The following is a 23,535-nucleotide window of genomic DNA, read 5'->3' as shown; positions in this document are numbered from 1 at the left end:
CAGCAGCAACCATTAATCAAGTAAATCAAGGCCTATCTCATTTCATATCACTGTATCTTTAAATTCTCTTAAAAAAGTTCATATATTCACAACTCAAACAGCAATTTAAATTTATAATAGAAATCTATAATGCAACTAAAAGAAATTCATTGTTACATAACTAAAATTATGTAATTACACATTTATTCATAAAACGACAACAGACTTAGGAATAGATCTGTTTATTGTACTGTGAAAATGGTCTTGATACATGTGAGAAACATTATATACTTTGAGGACAGCATTCAAAACTGTTAAGACAAAAGACAAACTATAATTTTAAAATCAATCTTGATTTAAGGGAAAGGCTATAAATTATTGGCTGGAATGCATTCAGCATGAACTCAGATTCTATATAACACAAAGCACAAAAAGAGTACAAAAGATGTTGGAGTCCAGTAAGCCCATACCTAGATTTTAACTGTAAAGCTGCAAAGACTTTTTTGTTTATTCTTATATACTATTTTTCTTCTGAGACAAGTTGATTTTATCTCCAAGACTTAAGGCCATTCCCTGTAAGAAAGAATGAAGATGTTTATACATAATTATTAAAACCGTATGTAATCAGTAGGTTATTCCATCTTACCAAGCCCCCACTCAATGATACCAACCAACACTGAAACTAGGATGTACAAAAAGACTCAACAAAGCTTCACTTGGTTAAGTACTTGTAGTGCTAGATTGACAGAGTCACTAGATTTCAAAAAACTAAAGAATACATTCACAAACACTCCACAGGAATTAATCTGACTGCAAATAAACCAGAATGACAGACCCAAAAGGTGGGCCATTTATTAAAGGAAGCAGTTATATTTCAAGAGTGAAAAGTGAAAGCGAAAGTTGCTTAGTCATGTCTGACTCTTTGTGACCCCATGGACTATACAGTCCATGGAATTCTCCAGGCCAGAATATGGGAGTGGGTAGCCTTTCCCTTCTCATCTTCCCAACCCAGGGATCAAATCCAGGTCTCCTGCACTGCAGGCAGCTTCTTTACCAGCTGAGCCCCAGGGAAGCCCAAGAGCCCCAGGGAAGCCCAAGAATACTGAAGTGGGTAGCCTATCCCTTCTCTAGCAGATCTTCTCGACCCAGGAATCAAACTGGGGTTTCCTGCACTGCAGGTGTATTCTTTACCAAGTATGGTTATTATAAATATGTGTGTGTGCTTAGTCGCTTAGTTGTGTCCGACTCTTTGAGACCCCATGGATTGTGGCCCGCCAGGCTCTTCTGTCCATGGGGATTCTCCAGGCAAGAATAATGGAGTGGGCTGCCATGCCCTCCTCTAGGGGATCTTCCTGACCCAGGGATCAAACCCAGGTCTCCTGCATTGCAGGCAGATTCTTTGCCGTCTGAGCCAGAATGAGGTTGTATTAGATCATATATATGATATATATTATTAGAAATATTAAAATAGTATATATTATAGATATAAATAATATATCGTTATAAATATTAAAACAAATATATAATTATATTATAAATATATATTATAGATATGAATAATATATATTATAAATACAAGAATTGTATATATATACATATATATAAGCATCTAATGTCAACAATAAAAGTCTGTAAGTAAAGACTGGCTATAATTTCCAACAAGGTAGAGGTTTTTTTTTAGGAAGAGTTATTTCACAAGAATAAAGACATCTTTAGTGGTTATTTAAAATGGGATAAATAAAATGGGCATTTATGTGATTAAAGCAAGATTTGATATTATACCCCACCTGAGGTTAAATGGGCCAAAAGGGACCCCCACTGGTCCCCAACATTAACAGCCAAACACGTCTGTTCTATTTACCCAGTTTTAAAATATGCATTTAAGAGGCTACAAAAATTTGCACTGAGATATTTGACCAGTAATTATTGGGGCAACAGTTAGACCAAAGGGCAAGAACTCCTCAGCTCAATCTCACTCTGGAGATGCCAGAACTTTTTATACAAAGGTCACTAAAATGGACAGGGAAAAAGAAAAAAAAAAAACTTATAAAACTCCTCTCTCTAAGACCAAGCTTGTTGATTGGATCCCAAATGAAAACAAAGGTTAAAGGGATAAAAATTTACAGAATTGAGATGAAAGTATATAAAATTGTATATTTAAATGGACTTTACATAAGATGGTTGGCATCCCACGTAGCTCAGTGGTAAAGAATCCACCTGCCAATGAAGGAAATGTGGGTTCAATCTTTGGGTCGGGAAGACCCCCAGAGAAGGGAATGGCAACTCACTCCAGTATTCTTGCCTGGAAAATCACACGGACAGAGGAGCCTGGCAGGCTACAGTCCACGGGGTTGCAAAGAGTCAGACACAAGTGAGCAACTGAGCACTAGCAATGCACAAAACACTAGTATGCCAGAGGACACTATATATAGAAATGAGAGAGACACAGATTCTTTCTCTTTGTATTCAGTTCAGAGACCATCTCAAAAAAAGCAACCGTTACCTGACTCTTTGCACGGATTCTTATGTGGCCAGTAACAGGGGCCTCTGGTCCCTGTTGTATCGGCTTTTCAATGCTAACGTTTGCAAGTGCATCTTCTCCAAATATGGAACGAGCATAGAGGTTGGCTGCCATAAAGCCACAGTAACCAGAAAGTGCCTGCAAGAAATTTGGGATAAACTTAATACTAGAGAACTACACATAAGCAAGACTAAACAGCACAGGTAAATTATCACCACTTAAAGCAGCTTATTCACCACTTATTCATACATGACTGTATGAACCTGTTGATACTCGCAGAACTATACATGTAAAATGTGTGAGCTTTACTGTTGTCTGTATCTCGATAAACTTGATCTTAAAGAAACAGCACTTATCCTAATTTGCATTTCTATATTCTTTGTTTAGAGTTGTTTGACTGCCTCCTACACCAGACCTTAAGCTCTATGAAGAGACTATTTTTATTTTCTTCATTATTGTATATCCAGCAGCTCACAGAGTATCGGGCATAGAGTATTTATCAGACTCACTATCTGTTGAATAGACTAACATGAATTAAAGCCTACTTGACTTGGTCTGGCAGTATTCTTTCACTGATTAAATCACTACCACAACATTAGCAGAAATTTTATAAAGAAAACTTCCTTACATTCTCAGCTTCAGTTTTTGGTCTTTTTCTCTAGTCTTTTTTTCATACATACACAAACATAGCAAAAAATCAGAATACATTAACAATTCCATACTTGATCAGATATATTCTGACCCACAATCAGAATCAAAAGAAGAGGTCATGGACATTTTCTAATCTAGTACACTCTGGAATAAAGTTTTTAGTTAAAAGGGAGAAGACTGAAAAGAAAAGTCAATCTGACTATTTAGTTGGGTCACTGCTCTAGGGACAAGCAGATACTGCTCCTATTTCAGTAGAAAGCAGTAAGCAGATTCACACATTCTACGGTATAGTTTTTTCTAACTAGTCCAGAATGACACTGCTTTTCTCAGGCTAAGTAAAAACACAATATACTACAGAAAATACAAGAAAGCCAAGAATCTACCATTACTCTGTATCAGAGTTAAGAAGTACCCAGGCAAATCTTACCTTCTCTGGAGTGAGGCATTTCATGTTGGTTGACTTTAATATGTGCTGTAAATAGTCATTTAAATCAACTATATTTGTGTTAACTGTCACCTGTACAGAGGAAGAGGAAAAAAAGTCAAGAGATTATACTTTTAACAGAGAGAAAGCTATGAATTTCTTATCTTGGGGCTGATAAAACAATCACTTATGTGTCCTATTAAAACCTCCTTCCAAGTACTTAAGGGGAAAGGGTGGGCAATGAAAAGTAAATGACATCTACAAAATCCAACAAACTGTAGGCTGGTATCAGAACTTTCGAGTACAGATAACTTCATAGACCGTCAACATGCTGTACATAAAATAGTTCTAATAAAAATCAAGGCTCATAGGAACAAAGTTCGCTAGCAAGCCACTGACTTTGCAAAGCTTCTATCGGATACTGATGCAATGGTAAGTTTCTATTCATACACACAGGGATGGAACATTGTTTATAATGTCTTGAACAATTAGATTAATTATAGAACTGTTACTCTCACCAATTTACAACAGTAAATTAACCAAACCAGTTGCATGCTTTCCAGTTAAGGCTAATTTGTAAGCATAGATACTGAAAGACTTTGCTTTTCACATCTGGGATTAATTTTATCAAAGAATCCCTCAACACTAGCCAAAAAGAAAGATAAGGAGTTTAAGGACTAACTTTGTTTTCCCATTCAAATTCAGCCCACATCTGACGGAATTCGGCATCAGTACAAGTTGCAGGCTGGATATAGTCCATGATGTCAATGTGAATATCACTGAGGACCACACAATTTCTGTCACTTGCTGCTCCAGAGACATCATAAACTGCAATTTAAAAAGATTCCCAATCACCAAAGGCAAATTTTAATTTAAAAGTTTTCATATTTCCAAATAACAACTATGATATTAGCAAATAGTTCTGCTTACTCAATACTGAGCTCTATTGTGTATGTTTTACAAATTAATTACTTATTTAATATTCCCATTAATCCCAAGTTACAGTATTATTACTTTCCATCTTATGGAGAAACAAAAACAGAAAAGTTAAGTTGCTCAAGGTCACAAAACTGGTTAAGTGGCAGAGGCCAGGATTCAGTCAATGAGTGCTTACATAGCAGTTGCAATGTGTTATAGACACTGTGGAAAGATATACAGGTAATAGTGTTCCCACAGTATAAGGCAATGGCACCCCACTCCAGTACTCTTGCCTGGAAGATCCCATGGACGCAGGAGCCTGGTGGGCTGCAGTCCATGGGGTTGCTAAGGGTTGGACACGACTGAGAGACTTCACTTTCACTTTTCACCTTCATGCATTGGAGAAGGAAATGGCAACCCACTCCAGTGTTCTTGCCTGGAGAATCCCAGGGACAGGGGAGCCTGGTGGGCTGCCATCTATGGGGTCGCACAGAGTCAGACACGACTGAAGCGACTGAGCAGCAGCAGCAGCAAGCTTACCAAGAATAACTTCCTTTAATTTTCAGCCCCACGTCTAAAAATAAATGTATTTTTCTCTGAATCAACTTATCAACTTTCACCACCTCACTTTTGCTGCCTCTTCTCTTCAAGGTTAATACTTGCTGCCATCCGTGATGCCTGCTTTGGTTTAGGACCTCACTCCATCAGTCATCACCTCTTTTACTCTTAATGTCTTTACCTTCATACTGATTTTCTTCCACTAGAGTTTATGAACATAGTCAAGGCTCTCTCATCTTCAAAAAAAAATCTCTCATCCTTTACTTCTTGTCTGGCTACTGCCCCCTCTCAATCTTATCAAAACCAAGGTCCTACACTCAGAGTGATCTACACTCACTGTCTTTATTTCTCCAAGTCCAATGTAGCCCTGAACCTACCACTACTGCCCAAGACACTCCGTAAGCAATGTTCTACTATCACTGATAGGTAACCTAAAGGACCTTTCTTGTAGATCTTCTGCAGCTTTGGACACATCTTCAAGATTTTTCCTTACTTCTCTAACCACACTTCCTTTACAGGCTTCTCCTTCTTTTAATATTGCTCTGAATAAAAAACTCTGAACAGCTTTTAATATTCTTGTTCTCTTGGATTCAGTTTTCAAATCTCCCCTCTCTAACTCTTTATGCCCTCTTTAGTTAATTTCTTCCATTTCTATGGTTTAAAAACAAATATTCATCTCTACTTTAGACCTTCTGTTAAGTTCCAGGCTCATCTCAAACTGCCCTTCAGTAACTTAAAGACCGTTTAATTTATTACATCTCTCAGTCCTTCTCTCCTGTATTCCATTTCAGTGATTAACATAAACACCAACCCAATACACCCAAGAAGGAAATCTGAGGGTTGCTCTAGCCACTTACTGTTAAATCAATAACCATGTCCTGGACATTCTACCCCCTTAATATCTGTTATATTCAGCCCTTCTCTTCATCCTGGCCATTACTGTGCTGGTTCAAACTCTCTGTCATCTCTCACCTGGGCTACTGCAAGTCTACTAGCTAACCTTCCTGCCTCTTCCAGTCTTCTTTAGCGCTGCCATAGAAATATTTAATCATGTGATTCACCAATAGTTCCTTAATGGCTCCTCTTTATATCCAGGATCAAGTCTGAAATTCTTAGCATGACAAGTATAGTACAGCTGCCACTAACCTTCTCAACCTCACTCTTTTCTACCATCAGGCTCTAGGCCACTCTCAACTCCAGGTATATCAAACTACTTGCATTTGATTCAACTGAATCTCTGTCTGTAGACCAAGTACTGATCTTTCAAAACCCCACTTGAGCTTCAGCTCCTCCACAAAGCCTCTCCTCCCAACCCCCCACCACTCTGCGAGAAATAACTGAATCTCTGCATAGACTTCCACTTCACCAGCACAGGCTTCTGTCACAGCGCTTAACATTGTGTACTGTACATTATCTATTTCCCTTACTGAACTAGAAGCTATTGAGGACAGAGATTTTTTTGTTCCTACCACAGAAACTGCTTTTTTAAAAAAGAGAGCTTATTGACTAAATATCTTTGTGCACGCTAATCCCTAGGTGGCTTGGAAACAAACACCTGTGCACAGTTCTAGACTTAGTTCAACGGTTGATAACATTCCTTCCTCCTTTATAAAGCCTTCCATAGTTAGCATTTTCCCCCTATGATCCCAAAGCACATAGTATATACCCTAGCTCTTAGCATACTGTATTGTAACTTTATATTACTTATTCTTCTCCTCTTGCTTGACAGTTTGAGGACAGTGACTCTCATTTCTGTACATCCAGAACATAGTACAACCCTGAATAGCACAGCAGATGTCCCATAAATCAATAAATGAATGGATTCAAGTCCTGTCCTCAAGAAATGTCACACAGCTGCTCATTACAGAAATTCCTTAATAAAAACATCCAAACATCACAGGCTATAAAACAATTCCTTACCTATATTACCAAAAATTATTCCATTTTCTGTTGATGCTACTTTGACATTAGCTTTAATATTTGCAAAATCATGAGGAGCAAGAGTCAAAGGAGACGGCTTTTCCACAAGTTTCAAGTCCCCTGAAAAAAAATTTAGATGTGGCTAAAAAGACATACATATTAACCTCTCCAATCATAAAACCTTAAAATACAGCTCAATAGTTTCTGGTAAAACAAGGAATAAAAGAAGGATTATGATTCAAATATGAGGATAAAAAAAATCATTTAACACTATTATTCACATCAATATGCACATTTTCTTTTAAAAGGTAATAGGCTTCTCAGAATAATCGTATATTTAAATTCGTTTATGTGTGTGGGGGGGGTTGTATTTGGGGCATACCATTTTATTTCAGTGAATGGATACAAACTTTTCAAAAAGCTTAAGTCTTAAACTGTACACTCCATTACAAAGAAAGATAAACCAACCTGAAGAAAGAATCAGTTCTTTATGTAGGACTCAAGCTATGCTGACGAAGACAGGGCAGAACTATGTTCTCCCTTGATTTCTTAAAGCCTCTTAACTCTTGCTTAAGTCATATAGAACTTTGTAGGGAAAGTGCACTGTTCCTATTTACAATTTGTATTTTCCAACTTCAAAGCCAGATGCGTAAATGTGTCTTTATTAAGAAGAAGGAAAAAAACTCACATTGCTAAATGTGATGATGTATTACTTTGGCCACACATGGGGTATGTATTTAGTTATGAACTCAGAAAATACCTTGTTCTGCACTAAGGCAATTGAAACTAACTAAGCTATCTGGTGAATCTGTAATATAAGCAGTTCTTATGTATATTTTAAAAAACTGACATATGTTAGATCAAGCTCACTGAATGAACCTATCTAGTAGTACCAAAGAACATAAGCATAAGAAAGTATCACAGAGGCTCAGAAACTAAGACTTGATTCAAAATGTCACAAAGAGCTCAAGAGAATTCTTATACTAAAACTTGTACATGTCTCTTAGTAACCTGTTATAAAGATTTACCATATAATAAAACTTTCCCTTTATGGTAACTTTCCTTACCCAGAGTAGCTAATTCTAACGTGCAGTTCTGCAAGGTGTCACTGGTTTGGTTCACAACAAGTACATCCAGGACGATGTCATACTGGTTGACATGAACATAGGCTTCTGCATACACAGGGTCTGAGAAACCTGTCAACTGGGTAACCTGTCAGGCAAAAACAATCAAATGACTGAGACAATCAAATATATCTTAGCCAAATGACTAGGGATGTTAGGTGATTAACAGATGTACTTAGATTAAACCAGTCATTCGAAATGGGTATAATAAAATTCTTTTATAATTTAGACATGGTAATTGAAACTTACACATTACTATGTTAAATATGTTCAGCAAATACATTAAACATTATCTCAACTTAGGAACTGAATAGATTTGAACAGATTTTCAGTTAAATTCCTCAGCACATACACTCACTGGTTGTTACTTAAACTCGGGAAAAATAATTACAAGCAAGAAATTCTTGTAATTCCATGAAGATAAATTTTTAGATGTACCCCCACCAAAACTTTTAAAAGAACATCCAGTTCAGTTCAGTTGCTCAGTCGTGTTCGACTCTTTGTGACTCCATAAAAAAAAAAATAAAGAAAAGAAAAATCCAGAGTATATATAATATTTTAAAAATGTAAAACATAACATTTCACCAAAAACTTAGGCAGCAAAAGAAAAAAATAGGTAAATTAGACTACATCAAAAATCACAAACTTTTGTGCATCCAAGAACATTATTAACACAGTGAAAAGGCAACCCAGAGAATGGAAGAAAATATTTGTAAATCATACATCTGATAAGCGACTTGTATCCAGAATACATAAAGAAATCCTACAACTCAACATATAGAAAACAATCAACCAGATTAAAATCACTCTCAAAGGACTTGAGTAGACATTACATCCAACATTACTAATCACTAGGGAAATGCAAATCAAAAGTAAAACAAAATGTCACTTCATACCCATTAGGATCGTTATTATAACAGAAATGAAAAGTAAGTGTTGGCAAGAAGATGGAGAAATCAGAACCCCTTCTGCATTGAAGGTTGGAATGTAAAACAGTGCAGCTTGCTACATGGAACAGTACAGCAGTCCTCAAAATACTAAAGCAGAATCACTATACTATCCAGCAATTCCATTTCTGGGTTTAACACAAACGAAAGTAGACCTCAAAGAGATATCCAAACATCCACCTTCATGGCAGCATTACTCACAACAACCAAAAGTTTGAAGCAACCCAAGTGTCCATCAACAGATGAACAGATAAACAAAATGTGGTATATATTTAGCCTTGAAAGGAAAGGAAATTCTGACACGTTACAAACTGGATGAACCTTGAAGACATTAGGCTAAATGAACTAAGAAACCAGTCACAAAAGGATGAAATTGTATGATTACACTAATGTAAGGTACCCGGCATAGTCAAATTTACTGGGATAAAAAGTAGAATGTGACTACCAAGGGCTGAGGCAAGATGGGAATGGGGAAATATTGTTTCATGGGCATAGAGTTTCAGTTTTGAAAAATGAAAATAGTTCAGGGGATAGATGGTGCTGATAGTTACATAATAATGTCAATGTACTTAATGCCACTGAACTGGACACTTAAAAACAGTTAAGAGGGGATTTCTCTGGGAGTCCAGTGGTCAAGAATCCACCTTGCAATGCAGGAGATGAAGGTTTGATCCCCGGTCAGGCAACTAAGATCTCTTATGTTGCAGGGCAACTAAGCAAGTGTCATAACTGAGACCTGATGCAGCCAAATCAACTGATATATATATATATTTAAGTAAGTTAAGAGAGTAAATTTGATTTTATGTAAATTTTACCACAATTTCAAAAAACAAAGTGAAAAAATTTTATAACTGTAATACTGTCAATATCAATTACCAATTTTAAGGGAGAAAGTGTTTTAGTAGTTCCTATTCTGCCACTAATCTTACCTTGGGCAAAAAAATCAATTTGAGACTGTTTACTTATCTAACAGAGGAAGGATTAAACTAGGTCATGGATGTGTAAATTTAATATTTGAGAAAAGAGAGATATAAGAATAATTTTCCTAATGAAATCTTATATGGAACTCAATACATTAAGAATATAAAAGTGGAGTTGCACTGTTTAAAGTAGCAGGGGACAGGAGAAACTGAGGGCAGGGTGTGGAGGAGGAGGCTAGTGTTCTACGTTTTAAAAGCTCTAGTTAACCTCTCAGGATCCCTTGGCTCAATGTTTTAGTTTACGGTAATTTGACACACAACTGGAACAAGTTATGAAATCAGCCACAGGACTAATAGTACTAGCATATAGAAAAGTATCAGGTTCCACTGAGTTTCAATTCACGTTTAATGAACCTATCAATCACAGTAAGGACAAAAAAATATCCTGTACTAGTTATTTTTCTTTTACAGTAAATAGCAGGACAAACAAATTCTTGATTAGTACTTTCTTAAGCAGCCAATTTAAATAATCCACTGGTGTATTTGATATATCGTTACCTTGTTAAGTTTAGATGCTAGGGGATCTGCAGCTTCTTTTCTCTGTGTGTTACCCATTGCTGCCAGCAAACTCAGCTGAAACTGATCTTCCTTGCAGTTCATTTCATTCTTTGCAGTTAGTTGCATGAAGGAAATGGGGTCATCAGGCTGTACTGTCACATTCCTCTTTTCAGATTCTTTCTGTGTTGCAAAAACAATATACCAACTCTCATTAATTTGGGAAAAAAAGATAGCTTTTTGGAGGCCTTCAACATAGACACTCCTCACACATGAGAACTGAAAAATCAACAACAAAGAACACAAAGCACTTTTATGCCTTTATCATGTATATACCTTACCTTTTGGGATAATTTTTCTTCTTCAAGTTTAGCAGATAACATGTGAGAAAGGGACTGTCTGCATTCCTTATTGAAAATGTCATTCATTAAAGGTGAACATTCAGATAAGACCTTGAGGCACAAGGAGATTCGATCTACATCATCGTCTGTAATCGGCTTCTTAGGAAGAGAGGATTTTCCCAAATGTAGGATAGTGGCCATGAGCAACATTGCTTCAGCAACAAAAGACTAGACAAGGAAAGAAATGGTTTATTTATTGTCAGGCTTCTCCAAATGCAATAATGTCACTTTAATATAACTCAAAATCCAAGAAATTAAACCTAATATCACTTAACCTGAATATTTTAGATTTTATTTTTTTACACCCTTCTCCTTCCTGCCATCCTCTAAAACCTTCATTAACCCCCAACTGATTGAGTAGAGATTTTAAAACTATTTTCTCTCACACTTTCCAACTTCGGAAAGTTAAAAGAATGATTTTTTGTTACTGTTCAGTCTCCAAGTCATGTCTGACTCTGTGTGACCCCATGAACTGCTTTGCCAACCTTTGTTGGCAAAGTGATGTCTTTGCTTTTTAATACACTGTCTAGGTGTGTCATAGCTATTCTTCAGGAGCAAGTGTCTTTCTAATCTTGTAGCTGCAGTCACTGTCTGCATTGATTTTGGAGCCCAAGAATGATACACTTCACCAATTGTTAATATTCTGCCAAAACTGTGTTCTTATTCTAACCATATATGTACATTTATTTTTTTGACTTGGGCTTCTGAGGTGGCTCAATGGTAAAGAATCTGCCTGCAATGCAGGAGGTGGGGATTCAATCTCTGGGTTGGGAAGTTCCCTTGGAGAAGGAAATGGCAACCCATTCCAGTATTTTAGCCTAGGAAATCCCACGGACAGAAGAGCCTGGTGGTCTACAGTCCATGGTGTCACAAAGAGTCAGACTTCTGACTTAGCAACTAAACAACAACAACAATTTTTTTGGCTTAACGTATGAAAGCAAGAATCTTTACTTCATAAGTGCTTTAGCAAACATCTCTTGATTCAGGACAGTTTCCTGGATAATCATAGTATCATTATCTCACCTAAGAAATGTAACAATTCCCAACTATATCTACTACACTCCAAATTCAATTAAATCTTCCTAATTGTCACAAAAATTTTTTTTTTTAAATCCAAGACCAGGTTCATACATTTTATTTGATTATTATTCTCTTGAGCCCCTTTTAACCTAGACCGGTCCCTTGGTTTTCTGTACTGTTTTCCACCATTGTGATGTAAATGTATCTACACATTGTGATCAGCATACAGATATGAAAAAATTATCAGAAGCCTGGGAAGGATAAATGTAATAATCCTTTGTGTCCAGATATGGTCTCTAGAAGGAAAGAGAAGGGGAGACAGAAAAAGGTAGCTAAAGAAATAATAACCAAAAATTTCTCATATTTGATAAAAACTATAAAACCACATATTCAAGAAGCTCAATGAACCATAACCAAAGGAAACATAAAGAAAATCACACTAAAGCATATCCTAATCAAATGACTGAAACCTGAAATTATAATTATAGTGATAAGGAGAAAATCCAAAACCAGCTGAAGGAAAACAGGACACACTCCACAAAGAGGCACAAGAGCAACATCTTGATAGTACTGAAAGCCAGAGAACAGTGAAGCAACATCTTTACAGTGCTAAAAGAAAAAACTGTCAACCGAGAACGCTATACCTCAAAGATATCTTTCAAAACTGAAGGAGAAATAAAGGCTTTTTCAGACAATCAAAAACCTAAAGAATTAACTGTCAACAGATCTGCACTACAAGAGAAGTTAAAGCAAATTCTTTAGGCAAAAGGTGTACGATACCAGAGAGAAAGTCAGATCTACATTAAGAAATGAAGAGTGTTGGAAAAGCCATAAATGAAGGAAAGCCAAGACAGCATGGTGATGAACAACCAAACCTCCTTCTGCCTTGTACCAAAGGTGGCAAATTTCTTGAACTAGTATGTTACCAGAAAGCTGGTTCTCTTAAACAGATTCCAGGAAACGCTCTCCCAACTTGCAGAACCAAGGCATAAAATGTTGGAGATTTTTAAGAAGCATAATTTAAAGAACAGACAAGACCTAAATAAATAAATAAGGGCCCTCAGAGAATTACAAAGTAAGTTATTCCTCATAAATAAAAGTAAATGATTAAAAGAGATAACACATCTTATAATTTACCTGATCCTCTGAATCTTATTTATGGATTTAGGAGGAAAGCTATATGATGGAAATTTTTTTAAAAAATCCTTGCTATTATAAACAGTGCTGTGATGAACATTGGGGTACACCTGTGTCTTTTTTTTTTTTTATATATATATATTTTTTTTATTTACTTTTTTTTTTTGAACCCTCCTCTCTCCCCCCTCCCCATACGTGTCTCTTTCAATTCTGGTTTCCTCAGTGTGTACGCCCAGCAGTGGGATTGCTGGATCATAAGGCAGTTCTATTTCCAATTTTTAAAGGAATCTCCACACTGTTCTCCATAGTGGCTGTACTAGTTTGCATAGATGAATGGATAAGAAAGCTGTGGTACATATACACAATGGAGTATTACTCAGCCATTAAAAAGAATACATTTGAATCAGTTCTAATGAGGTGGATGAAACTGGAGCCTATTATACAGAGTGAAGTAAGCCAGAAAGAAAAACACCAATACAGTATACTAACACATATATATGGAATTTAGACAGATGGTAACAATAACCCTGTATACGAGACAGCAAAAGAGACACTGATGTATAGAACAGTCTTTTGGACTCTGTGGGAGAGGGAGAGGGTGGGATGATTTGGGAGAATGGCATTGAAATATGTATAATATCATATATGAAACGAGTCACCAGTCCAGGTTCGATGCATGATACAGGATGCTTGGGGCTGGCGCACTGGGACGACCCAGAGGGATGGTATGGGGAGGGAGGAGGGTTCAGGATGGGGAGTATACCTGTGGCGGATTCATTTTGATATTTGGCAAAACCAATACAATATTGTAAAGTTTAAAAATAAAATAAAATTAGAAGAAAAAAAAAAGAAATATACTTCAGAAAACTCTTACTTGAAATGAGGAAAAAAAAAAAATCCTTCAAAAATCCCTAATCTAAAAATAAAGTGTCTTATTATATGGAGGTTTGACTACATGAAAGAATCTAATGGATTATTATGGAACTATTAAATATTATTATGATTAGGAAGGGTTTAGAAGAGCATAGGGAAAATGTTATAAAGTTAAGTGAAACTACAATATGGTAAAACACAAAATGATCACTACTAGGGAAAAAGTGTTTCAAAGATAAAAGTCATAATAAACTCTTTCTGAGGAAAGGTTTTTGTTGACCTGAACTGAACTGAATGGAATCCTATTTTTGATGTTTCTATCTCCACTACAATATTAACAAGATTTGTACTTCAGTGTTTTAACCATGACTGATTTTTTTCTCATTAATTTTCATTACATCACTCCTTATTTTAACAATGTGAAAAAGATATGAATAAAAATAAAATAAAAAACACTCAGTTTTACCACAAAGTGATTTTTTTTTTAATGAAAGCAAAGATTTTTTTCAGGCAAATGAAAGCTGAGAGAATTCATCTTCAGCAGACCTGCATTATAAGAATAATCAACTTCTTCAGGCAGGAAGAAAATATCAGATAGAAATCTGCATGTATACAAAAAAATTAAAAACACTGTAAGTATAACTTTTTTCTCATTAAAAAATATTTAGAAGAAAACTGACTATTTATATGGATGAATGGATAAACAGTAACAGCAGAATATTAGACGGCCTGAAACAAGAAAGAAGTTCTGACAACACTATCATTCAAATGAACCTTGAAAACATTATGCTAAATGAAATAAGCCTGTCACTGAAGGACAAATATTGTATAATTCCATTTATAATAGGTGTGTAGAACAGGCAAATTTATAGAGGCAGAAAAGCAGAATGGTGGTGGCCAAGGACTAGGCGAGGGAATATGGGGTTATTGTTTGCTGGTTATTTCCAGTTTGGGATGATGAAAAAGTTCTGGAGAGGGATAGTGGTAATGGCTAACAATTTGAATGTACTCACAACACTGAACAGTACACTTAAAAATAGTTTAAATGGTAAACTTTATGTTACATGTATTTTACCATGAAGAAAAATATGAAAATAAACAAAGCAAAAATGAAAAAAAAAAACACAAAACCCAAAAAGGTACTTGAACTGTGTCCTGTTTCCAACTCTCAATTACTTAAAACTTGCAAGTATATCCCTTCCCAACATGAGTCTGGTCACTAGGTAAATAAGAAAAGGGAAAGAAATGGTACATATATACATAAAAGATAACTGACTATTTAAAGGAAAAATAATAATAACGCATCACAGTGTTGATTAAATGACACGCAGAAATAAAATATAGGACAATAACATAAAGGATGGCAGTAGTGGTTGGGTAGAACGACAGTACATTATTGTAAATGAGTATATAGTCAGAATGGTCAGAAGCCACGAAGAAGGTATGAACTGCAAAAATGGGAATATATTTAAGAGGCATTTCTAGGATAAAACAGACTATGACTGGCAGGATGAAGATGCTAGAGAGACAGGCATTTCCTTCACTGGGCTCTGACTAATCCCAGCAATCAGAAATAACTTCATAAACCCATGTATCACTTCCACTGGACTAATCATACTGTGTTGTTATTACATTACTATGTCAATTTTACAATCATTATACTATATATCTATATTTCATTATATTACTGTGTCCATTTCCCCATTTAAAGCATAAGCTCTTTTATGACAGGAATTAAGCATTCATTCACTTTTGGGTCCTCACTGTTCAATGCATATAGCAGGCACTCAATACTCATTTTAGGTAAATGTAGAATAAATGAACTTACATTTTGCTTTTTCTTCTCCTGAACCAAAGCCACATAGCGCAAGGCAATCTTGGTCAGAGTTGTGGCAAGGGAGGCAGCAACAAAGAAATCTCCATCCAGAAGGAATCCTCTTAGGGGAGGTCTGCAAAGCAATCAAGGCAAATGAAACCCACCAACTTCTTAAGCAGCATGCAGCTTTTGTACAAATGACTCAAGGAAGCCTATTTCATACTCTCACTGCCACCCTTCGATGATAAAAATCTCCACTAGCTCCCTCTTTACCTCTCAGAATAAAAAAGGAAAAAGATTTTAAAAAATACATGGCTTTAACACATCTGCAATGTTAAAAGAGCTAAATAAATAAACAGAAAACTGTTAAAGGTGTATATTCATTTATTGCATCCCTTTGGGTAGTTCCAAACCTCTTTAAGCCTCAAATTCCTCCTCTATGAAATGTGGCTAATCAACAGAATACTGTCAAAGACTATCAGAGACAAGCTATTTATTTAGTACAATGCCTAATACATAGTAACCATTAAAATTTTAGACATCGTCAAAATTTTCATCATCTTCACTATATAATTGGAGAGCAAATATGGAGGAAAACATCAAATTTTTTTCCATCAATCAGAAGTGCAAAATCTTGAAAATATGTTTTCCAAATGTTATTTGGAAATAAAACTCAAATATCATTAGTTACCTCCACTTAGTATTTTCTATGTGAGTAAAGTAATCTTAGTTTAAATAGAACACAGTTCAATGAGAATATTTATTAGGAGCAGAGAATTAAAACTATTAACACAATTTCTGGAAGAAAGAACTTAAACATCCTTTTCCTTCCAAGTATCTTAAATAGTGAAGATTTCTATTTGGATCAAAAGAGTAAACTAATAAGAGAAAGAAGTCCTCTGACTGTTTTATACACAGAAGTATAGCTCGCAGGTCCCAGGTGCTGCAAATTACCTTTCTTCCTCTTTCTTGGTTGGTCTAGAACTGCTAAGGGCACTCTGAGTTGCATAGGTGCCCATCTCAGTTACCAATTTCTGAACTGGACCCACAGTTATTTCTTCTTCAGGTTTTAATTCACCAGCTTCTTTTTTAATCTCTGACTCTACAATTGGGATCTAAAAATCAAAAGGAAACATCAAATATCAGTAGGAAGCCAAACATATTTAAATATCCAATAATTCTTCCCCAATCAGGGATTGAACCTGCACTCCCTGCATAGGAAGTGTGGAGTCTTAACCACTGGAATGCCAGGGAAGTCACCCAACTTCCTCTCTTTTAAACCAAGTAGATACTATGCATTTATTTCTTAATACCAGTCTGCTGCTGCTAAGTCACTTCAGTCGTGTCCTACTCTGTGTGACCCCATAGACGGCAGCCCACCAGGCTCCGCCGTTCCTGGGATTCTCCAGGCAAGAACACTGGAGTGGGTTGCCATTTCCTTCTCCAATGCATGAAAATGAAAAGTGAAAGTGAAGTCGTTCAGTTGTGTCCGACTCTTAGCAACCCCATGGGCTGCAGCCTACCAGGCTCCTCCATCCATGGGATTTTCCAGGCAAGAGTACTGTAGTGGGTTGCCACTGCCTTCTCCATAATACCAGTCTATCATCTAATTTATGAGCTCCAGGAGTCGTCAATCATTATCTACCGACCTTATTATATAGATGAAAAACTTGATGTCCAGTCAGGTTAAGGAAATTATATCCAAAGTCCCAGAGTTATTACTGGCAGAAGCAAGACTGGAATCCAGGTTCCTAACAAGCACTGTCCTTTCTATTCTACTATATGGGCTTGTTTAGATGAGGAAAATGCTGCCAGTTTTAGTACATAAATAGGTATTCTAAAGTCAGCCCTGTTCTTACAAGAATTCTTTTTTTTTATAACACAGAGGATTAAGCAGAGTTTTACAATTCTTTTTCCTTTTTTAAAATATATAACCTTTTGTTCAAATAAAATTTTATCCAGAATGGTAAATACTACAGATAAAAGAACATGTGTTATCAATGCAGGGGAGGACAACTCCCCTAATTTCCCATTGACCAGAGGCTTAATTATCTAGGTAATTAAAATTTTTTCAATGTTCTTTAGCCCAAACACTAGTAAATAAAAACACAAAAGTAAATCACCACATAAAAGTCAGATTTACTAAAATAAAAATCACCACATAAACTAGCATTTATTAAAGTAAAACATACCTCCCCAAGGGACCTGCGGACCTCAGTCATCACACTCTGAATGTCTTCCTTGGTACTACAGTATTCTCCCAGGATCCACAATGCTCCTCGGTAAATCCTAAGGCAAGAATACAAGTTACGAAGAACTGACTCGGCTAACAAATTTTGAAGCAGTGATCTTTTTTTGTGAGTTTAAGCTTAAGGAAGAAAAAAATATTCTGCAGTTCCAAGGGACTATGGATGAAATGTTAAGAAAGAATATAACAAGACACTAAGTTTCTTTGATTTTCTCCTGAAGTCACAAGAATTAAAAGGAAAGTAAGTGTTTTTATTTAGGAACATTCTACAACTGGTAAACCCAGGAGTTTAAAAAATAAAATACCCAAATGTTTCCCAGACATGTGTTGTCTTTCATTTCAGACAGAATTTAAGGTAAATTTGATTTTATAACCTACCACTATTAAAAGTATGTATTATTTTTATATAAAAAGTAATTCACTGAAGAGGCAGGGATGCCAAATAGACCAATGAAAAAGGAAGGAATGCAGAGAATCAAAACAACAACAAAAAAAACCTCAAATAAAAGCAAGCAACAATTTTCTAGTTAAAAATGTTGAAGTGAATTAAGTCTTCAGTCATCTTTTCCCTAAGATTTTCATTAAATTTATTCCAAAAAAATTCTAGAAACTGAAACCCTAAGAGGTTATGGCTGCCAAAAGCTAAACTTTGACATGATTTTTTTTTTCCAGAAAGGAAACAAATCTTTCTCACTTCCATAAATCTCAATACATTTTCATATCATAAAACCAACATTGTACTCCCTTCTTTTCTATACAGGCAGATATAAGGCAAGGCTACTACAATCCATCAGGTGATTTAAATGAAGCAAACTCAGCTGCAATAGTCCTTTCTCATTAGCAAAGGCTATCTGAAGGGAAACATAACAGATTTAGGCTGTTATTTTCAATCCTCCACTTCAGTAAATGCTAAAGAGGGAATATAAATAATAATGGTATCCCCAAAATAATACCTTTTAAAAATATTTGCCTTATCAGATTATTCCTTGCAAGTGTATAAAATGCAATTGATACTTAATACTGATCTTGTAAGCTGCAATCTTGAGCTCATTTATTAGCTCTAATAGTTTTGCTTTATGTGCTGGGGTGGAGGGTGGGGGTAATTCTTTCCCTTGTTAATATGGTGGATTACATAGATTGAATTTTTTTAACTAGTCTTGCATCCCTGTAATAAGCCCACTTGGTCAAGGTACATAACAAAACAAATAAATAAAAATATGTTTCTTAGTCACTTTAGAATTTATGATGCTTTAGAGGAAATGAAAATGGAGAAACCTATCTAAATCATACCTACCTACCAAAAATTTTTTTGCTGATAGATTATGGATTCACTAAGAGTGAGAGTAGGGGTGACATGTTTCTGACATTTATTTTGTCTCATTTTGTCTTAACTGTTTTAAGACAGCTCTCCTGTCTTATATTTTCTATGAACTTACCCTTAAAGACAGAAATTGGTAAAATGCTTAACTTTACATTTAAACAGATTTTAAACCTACTTGACAGATTTGATAGCATGAAAGACTTCAAGCATCTTCTCAACAATAAGCATTCTCAGGTTATCAAAGCGCTGAATGGCTTCACGAACAAACTCCAAAACATCTGCAGCTGCTGCTTCATTACTGTCACTGAGAAATTCCATTAACTAAAAGAATAATAAAAAGGGATAGCAATTACACATTTTCAGAAAGAAAATTACCTATTACCTAAGGTTAATAAGTAAACTGAACAAGTTTACAAAGAAAATAAACAATACTTCTCAAATACACAGCAAAATGTAAGTTGAGAGACAAGTCCCATTATGTAAACAAAGGCATGATGACTCTTCAGTTTACCTGCAGCGAAGTTTATTACAAAACACATGATAAAACTGAAGCTAGAGGACTTCCCTGCTAGTCCAGTGGATAAGAATCCACCTGCCAGCACAGGAGACACAGGTTTGATTCCTGGTCCAGGGGTCCAGGAAGATCCACATGCCCTGGAGCAACCAAGCCCGTGCACCGCAACTACTGAGGCCCATCACCCTAGAGTCTGTGCTGCGACAAGAGAAGCCACTGCAATGAGAAGCCCACACACGACGACTAGAGTAGCCCCTGCTCGCTGCAACTAGAGAAAGCCCATGTGCAGCAACGAAGGCCCAGCATAACCAAAAAAAACAAAAACTGAAGCTGGAAATCCACAATTCAAAATAAATTAACTGCAGACACACAAAGTTGTAACTAAAAGTAAAATCACTTTAGAGAAAATTCAGAACTCAAAGTCAAAATTTCAAATTACAATAACATACCTCATTTGTCTGACAATGACAGAAAGAAAAACATTCTTGGTATGCTAGTTTTTCCTCTAAATCCTTCAAATTTAAGAGATTATCTTAATTGATTATCTGAAAGAAACTTATTTGCCCTACTGATTGATTTATATACACAGAATATTTTACTATAGGTAATAGTAACAAACATTAAGGGCTTCACTCATAGCTCAGTTGGTAAAGAATCTGCCTACAATGCAGGAGACCTGGGTGCGATCCCTGGATTGGGAAGATCCCCTGAGAAGGAAACAGCAACCCACTTCAGTACTCTTGCCTGGAGAATCCCATAGACAAAGGAACCTGGCAGACAGTCCATGGGGTCACAAGAGTCGGACACGACTTACCAACTAAACCACCACCAACAAACATGAGTTATAATATGGAGGTATATTTGTCATTATTTTTTGTTGTTGTTTTTTCAGTGAAGATGTGAGAGAAAGAAGTCAGAGTTCTTATCCTTTTGAGCTTAGTAGCAGACAAAGATCTCTTCTGACCATGAGATTTAGTGATTATAAAAAGCTGAGATTTCTAGAATTTAACTGTCAAATAACTAAAATTTCCTAATTCTTATTTTTAGAGAATTTCAAAATTAAGATCACTGAAATTACATACCACAGGAATAACATTTGCAGCCATATCTGGAAATCGGACAGAACAGGAATGCAATGTTCGCACAAGGAGTTGTCTGTATTTGTCAGTATCTTCATGCTCTGACACATTATTTGTTTTAATTACTTCCTTCTTAAGGACAATAACCAGCTGTAGAACAAAGCAAAAATAAGTGAGAATGACATCATGTTTGGCTTCATGGCTTACAAAGTGCTGTCAGAATTTTGTTTTACCTCTTCAACATTCCTAGAGGAGACAAGATCCAGTGCTAACTGCAGGGTCTTCTTGCGTACTTCTAAGTCTGGTGTGCTCAAAACTCTTAGGATGTCCATAACCAGATCCTAAAAAAGAACAGAAATAATCTAGAATTAATATCAGTATTTCTGGTCACAAGAAGAAAATCTTAACTGTAGAATAGAGGGTTCTATCATGACCTTAATTCTATGATCAATAATAAAATCACTACTGTTGGACAAAACAGATAATTTGAGTTGCCTGATGTAAGGCAACATGAAGTATGTAATATCACATATGATGCATTCAAACTGAACATGTTTACTCTGACTCTGTCAAGCTTTAGCTCAAACGTGCAGTTTATAGGAAATACAGAAGTCAGAGCAACCAGCTAAATGACACCGAAAAAAGTAACCAGATACATCCAGAAGGAGTCTCTCGAACAAGTCAGTGTTCTGAAAAAACGATACTGCTCAAATTAAGAGACTTAAGGAACCACACATGACAATTACATACATCACAACCAAGTGTGATGTATGGCTATAAATAGGAAAAATCAAACGAAAAGGGTGTTTTAAGAATATCTGGGAAAACTGGATGATTCATTAACAATTTTGTTAAGTGTGGTAATGTTATTTTGGCTCTGTAGGAAACTAATATTTTAAAGAAGTATACTTAAAATTCTATAGCAAATATTTTTAAATATAGCAAAACAAAATATTTCACTTCTTTAAAACTTTATATTTTTAAAAAATTCTGATAAAAATGTTCTAAAATTTTTAAGGATAAACTCCTCTATAACCTTCACTTATACATACCAGTTGTTAATAGCTCACATTTGCTGTGTCTTATTCTCTATACTCCTAAACGTTTCACTGTATACCCAAGAATAAGAAAAATTTCGTATATAACACAATTATAAAATTTAGAGAACTTAACACTGATTAACGATACTATTAACTAATACAGAGTTTGCATTCACATTTCTCCAACTGTCCCAATAATGTCCTTTTGGAAAATGTTTTTGTTGTTACTCTGATCCAGGATCAGCATTGAATGTAGCTTTATTTTTATCATGGGGCTTTAGTTTTACAATAATCATTGTCACAGATTAAACAGGTATATTGATAATTTTCTAGAATCTAATCATCTTTCATTCTCAGTTGGTGTTAATTACTTTGCAAAAAACGTAAATTAAAACTAAAACAAATATATCTCTACTGGTAAGAACACCAAGTGCAGTACAAATAGAAAAGATAAAAGGTAACACATTAATTCATGTTAGAAATTCCTTTTAATAACAAAGACAATACCACAAAAGGCTACGCTGCTTCAAGAGTTATACCTTAGTTGACCAAAATTTAAACTGCCAAAATCTCCAAGCATTTAAGCTAACCAAGATGAAAAGTATTGGGAATTATTTCAATTTGTAAGAAGATTCTATTTAGGATTTCTCTGTTTCAAAAATATTTACCTGTAGTACTCGTTCATGAGCAGGATGTTCTTTTAATTCTATCAATCGATCTAGAACTATAAGCTTTACATTGTTGTCACTCTCCTTAATAATTAAATCAATGTAACACTGAGCAGCAGCCTATGTAAAAAAAAGAAATACATTTTAAGAATACATTCATCTATCTTAAACATAGAATCTGAAAATAGTAAAGCCTCCAAGAAGCCAAAATACATTCACTATCCTGCACTGAAAATTTATGCATTTTTCTCAGAGGAATGTGTCCCTCTACTACCCAAGTTCTAACAAATTTCATTATTTTTTTAAATTACAAAAAATTGGAAGCATCACAAATTAAAAGGATGAGAAGAGGCTGTTACAGGTAGGAACCCTCATTAACAGCCAAAAATTAAGGGCTGAACCTAAGGAATAAGGCAGAAAAAAGCAGATAGAGAATCCCAAACAGTTTAGCTACTGAGCAACTTTTAGTTTAGGTACAAACTCTAACCCACTTGCATTATAGAACAGAAAAAATCAAGAATATAAAGATGGCTCTGAGTCATTAAAAGCAAAGGACAAAGAAATCTGAAAGAGCTCCTAATGACTAAAGCTAGGACAATTTGATCAACAAAATAATAATATTAGATTATAATCCATAGAATGAAACATCCATACTGATATAAAGAAGAAAAGGAAGGAAAGAAGGAAAGGAGACAGCGAGGGAGGGAAGAAGGGATGAAGGAGAATGGACAGCTCCTCCCTGCAGAACTCCAAATAATAAGTGTAGAATGAGGCTAACAAAAAATCACCATTAGAATATAATAGAAACTGCTGTAGGAAAGATCTACTGATACGTGCTAAAACTAGTTGGGTATAAGTCTGAGGAGAAATAGGGTATTTGCACAGTTTCTAAGTATGTTCT

The 23,535-nt window shown here is 35.5% G+C and overlaps 1 protein-coding gene across 1 annotated transcript in view; it reads right to left on the bottom strand.

Annotated features, from left to right (window-relative positions):
* Nucleotides 1-205: 205 nt before the first annotated feature.
* The window catches only part of COPB1 (coat protein complex I subunit beta 1), a 34,706-nt gene continuing 11,376 nt past the window's right edge, over nucleotides 206-23,535 (bottom strand). The window contains exons 8-22 of the mRNA XM_086339885.1: nucleotides 22,635-22,754; nucleotides 21,160-21,267; nucleotides 20,930-21,076; nucleotides 19,509-19,654; nucleotides 17,957-18,053; nucleotides 16,719-16,879; nucleotides 15,777-15,897; nucleotides 10,859-11,086; nucleotides 10,521-10,700; nucleotides 8,039-8,183; nucleotides 6,972-7,091; nucleotides 4,258-4,403; nucleotides 3,579-3,668; nucleotides 2,483-2,638; nucleotides 206-552 (exon numbers count right to left, since the gene is read on the bottom strand). Coding sequence (XP_086196011.1) covers nucleotides 493-552; nucleotides 2,483-2,638; nucleotides 3,579-3,668; nucleotides 4,258-4,403; nucleotides 6,972-7,091; nucleotides 8,039-8,183; nucleotides 10,521-10,700; nucleotides 10,859-11,086; nucleotides 15,777-15,897; nucleotides 16,719-16,879; nucleotides 17,957-18,053; nucleotides 19,509-19,654; nucleotides 20,930-21,076; nucleotides 21,160-21,267; nucleotides 22,635-22,754 — 2,025 coding nt within the window. The 3' untranslated portion in view covers nucleotides 206-492. The remainder of the gene's footprint in view (nucleotides 553-2,482; nucleotides 2,639-3,578; nucleotides 3,669-4,257; nucleotides 4,404-6,971; nucleotides 7,092-8,038; nucleotides 8,184-10,520; nucleotides 10,701-10,858; nucleotides 11,087-15,776; nucleotides 15,898-16,718; nucleotides 16,880-17,956; nucleotides 18,054-19,508; nucleotides 19,655-20,929; nucleotides 21,077-21,159; nucleotides 21,268-22,634; nucleotides 22,755-23,535) is intronic.

This window comes from Bos grunniens, chromosome 15, assembly GCF_055505025.1.
Source record: "Bos grunniens cultivar Pamir isolate PY7600 chromosome 15, Bosgru_T2T1.0, whole genome shotgun sequence".
Taxonomy (NCBI): Eukaryota; Metazoa; Chordata; class Mammalia; order Artiodactyla; family Bovidae; genus Bos; species Bos grunniens.
This window is presented reverse-complemented; position numbering and strand designations above follow the sequence as displayed.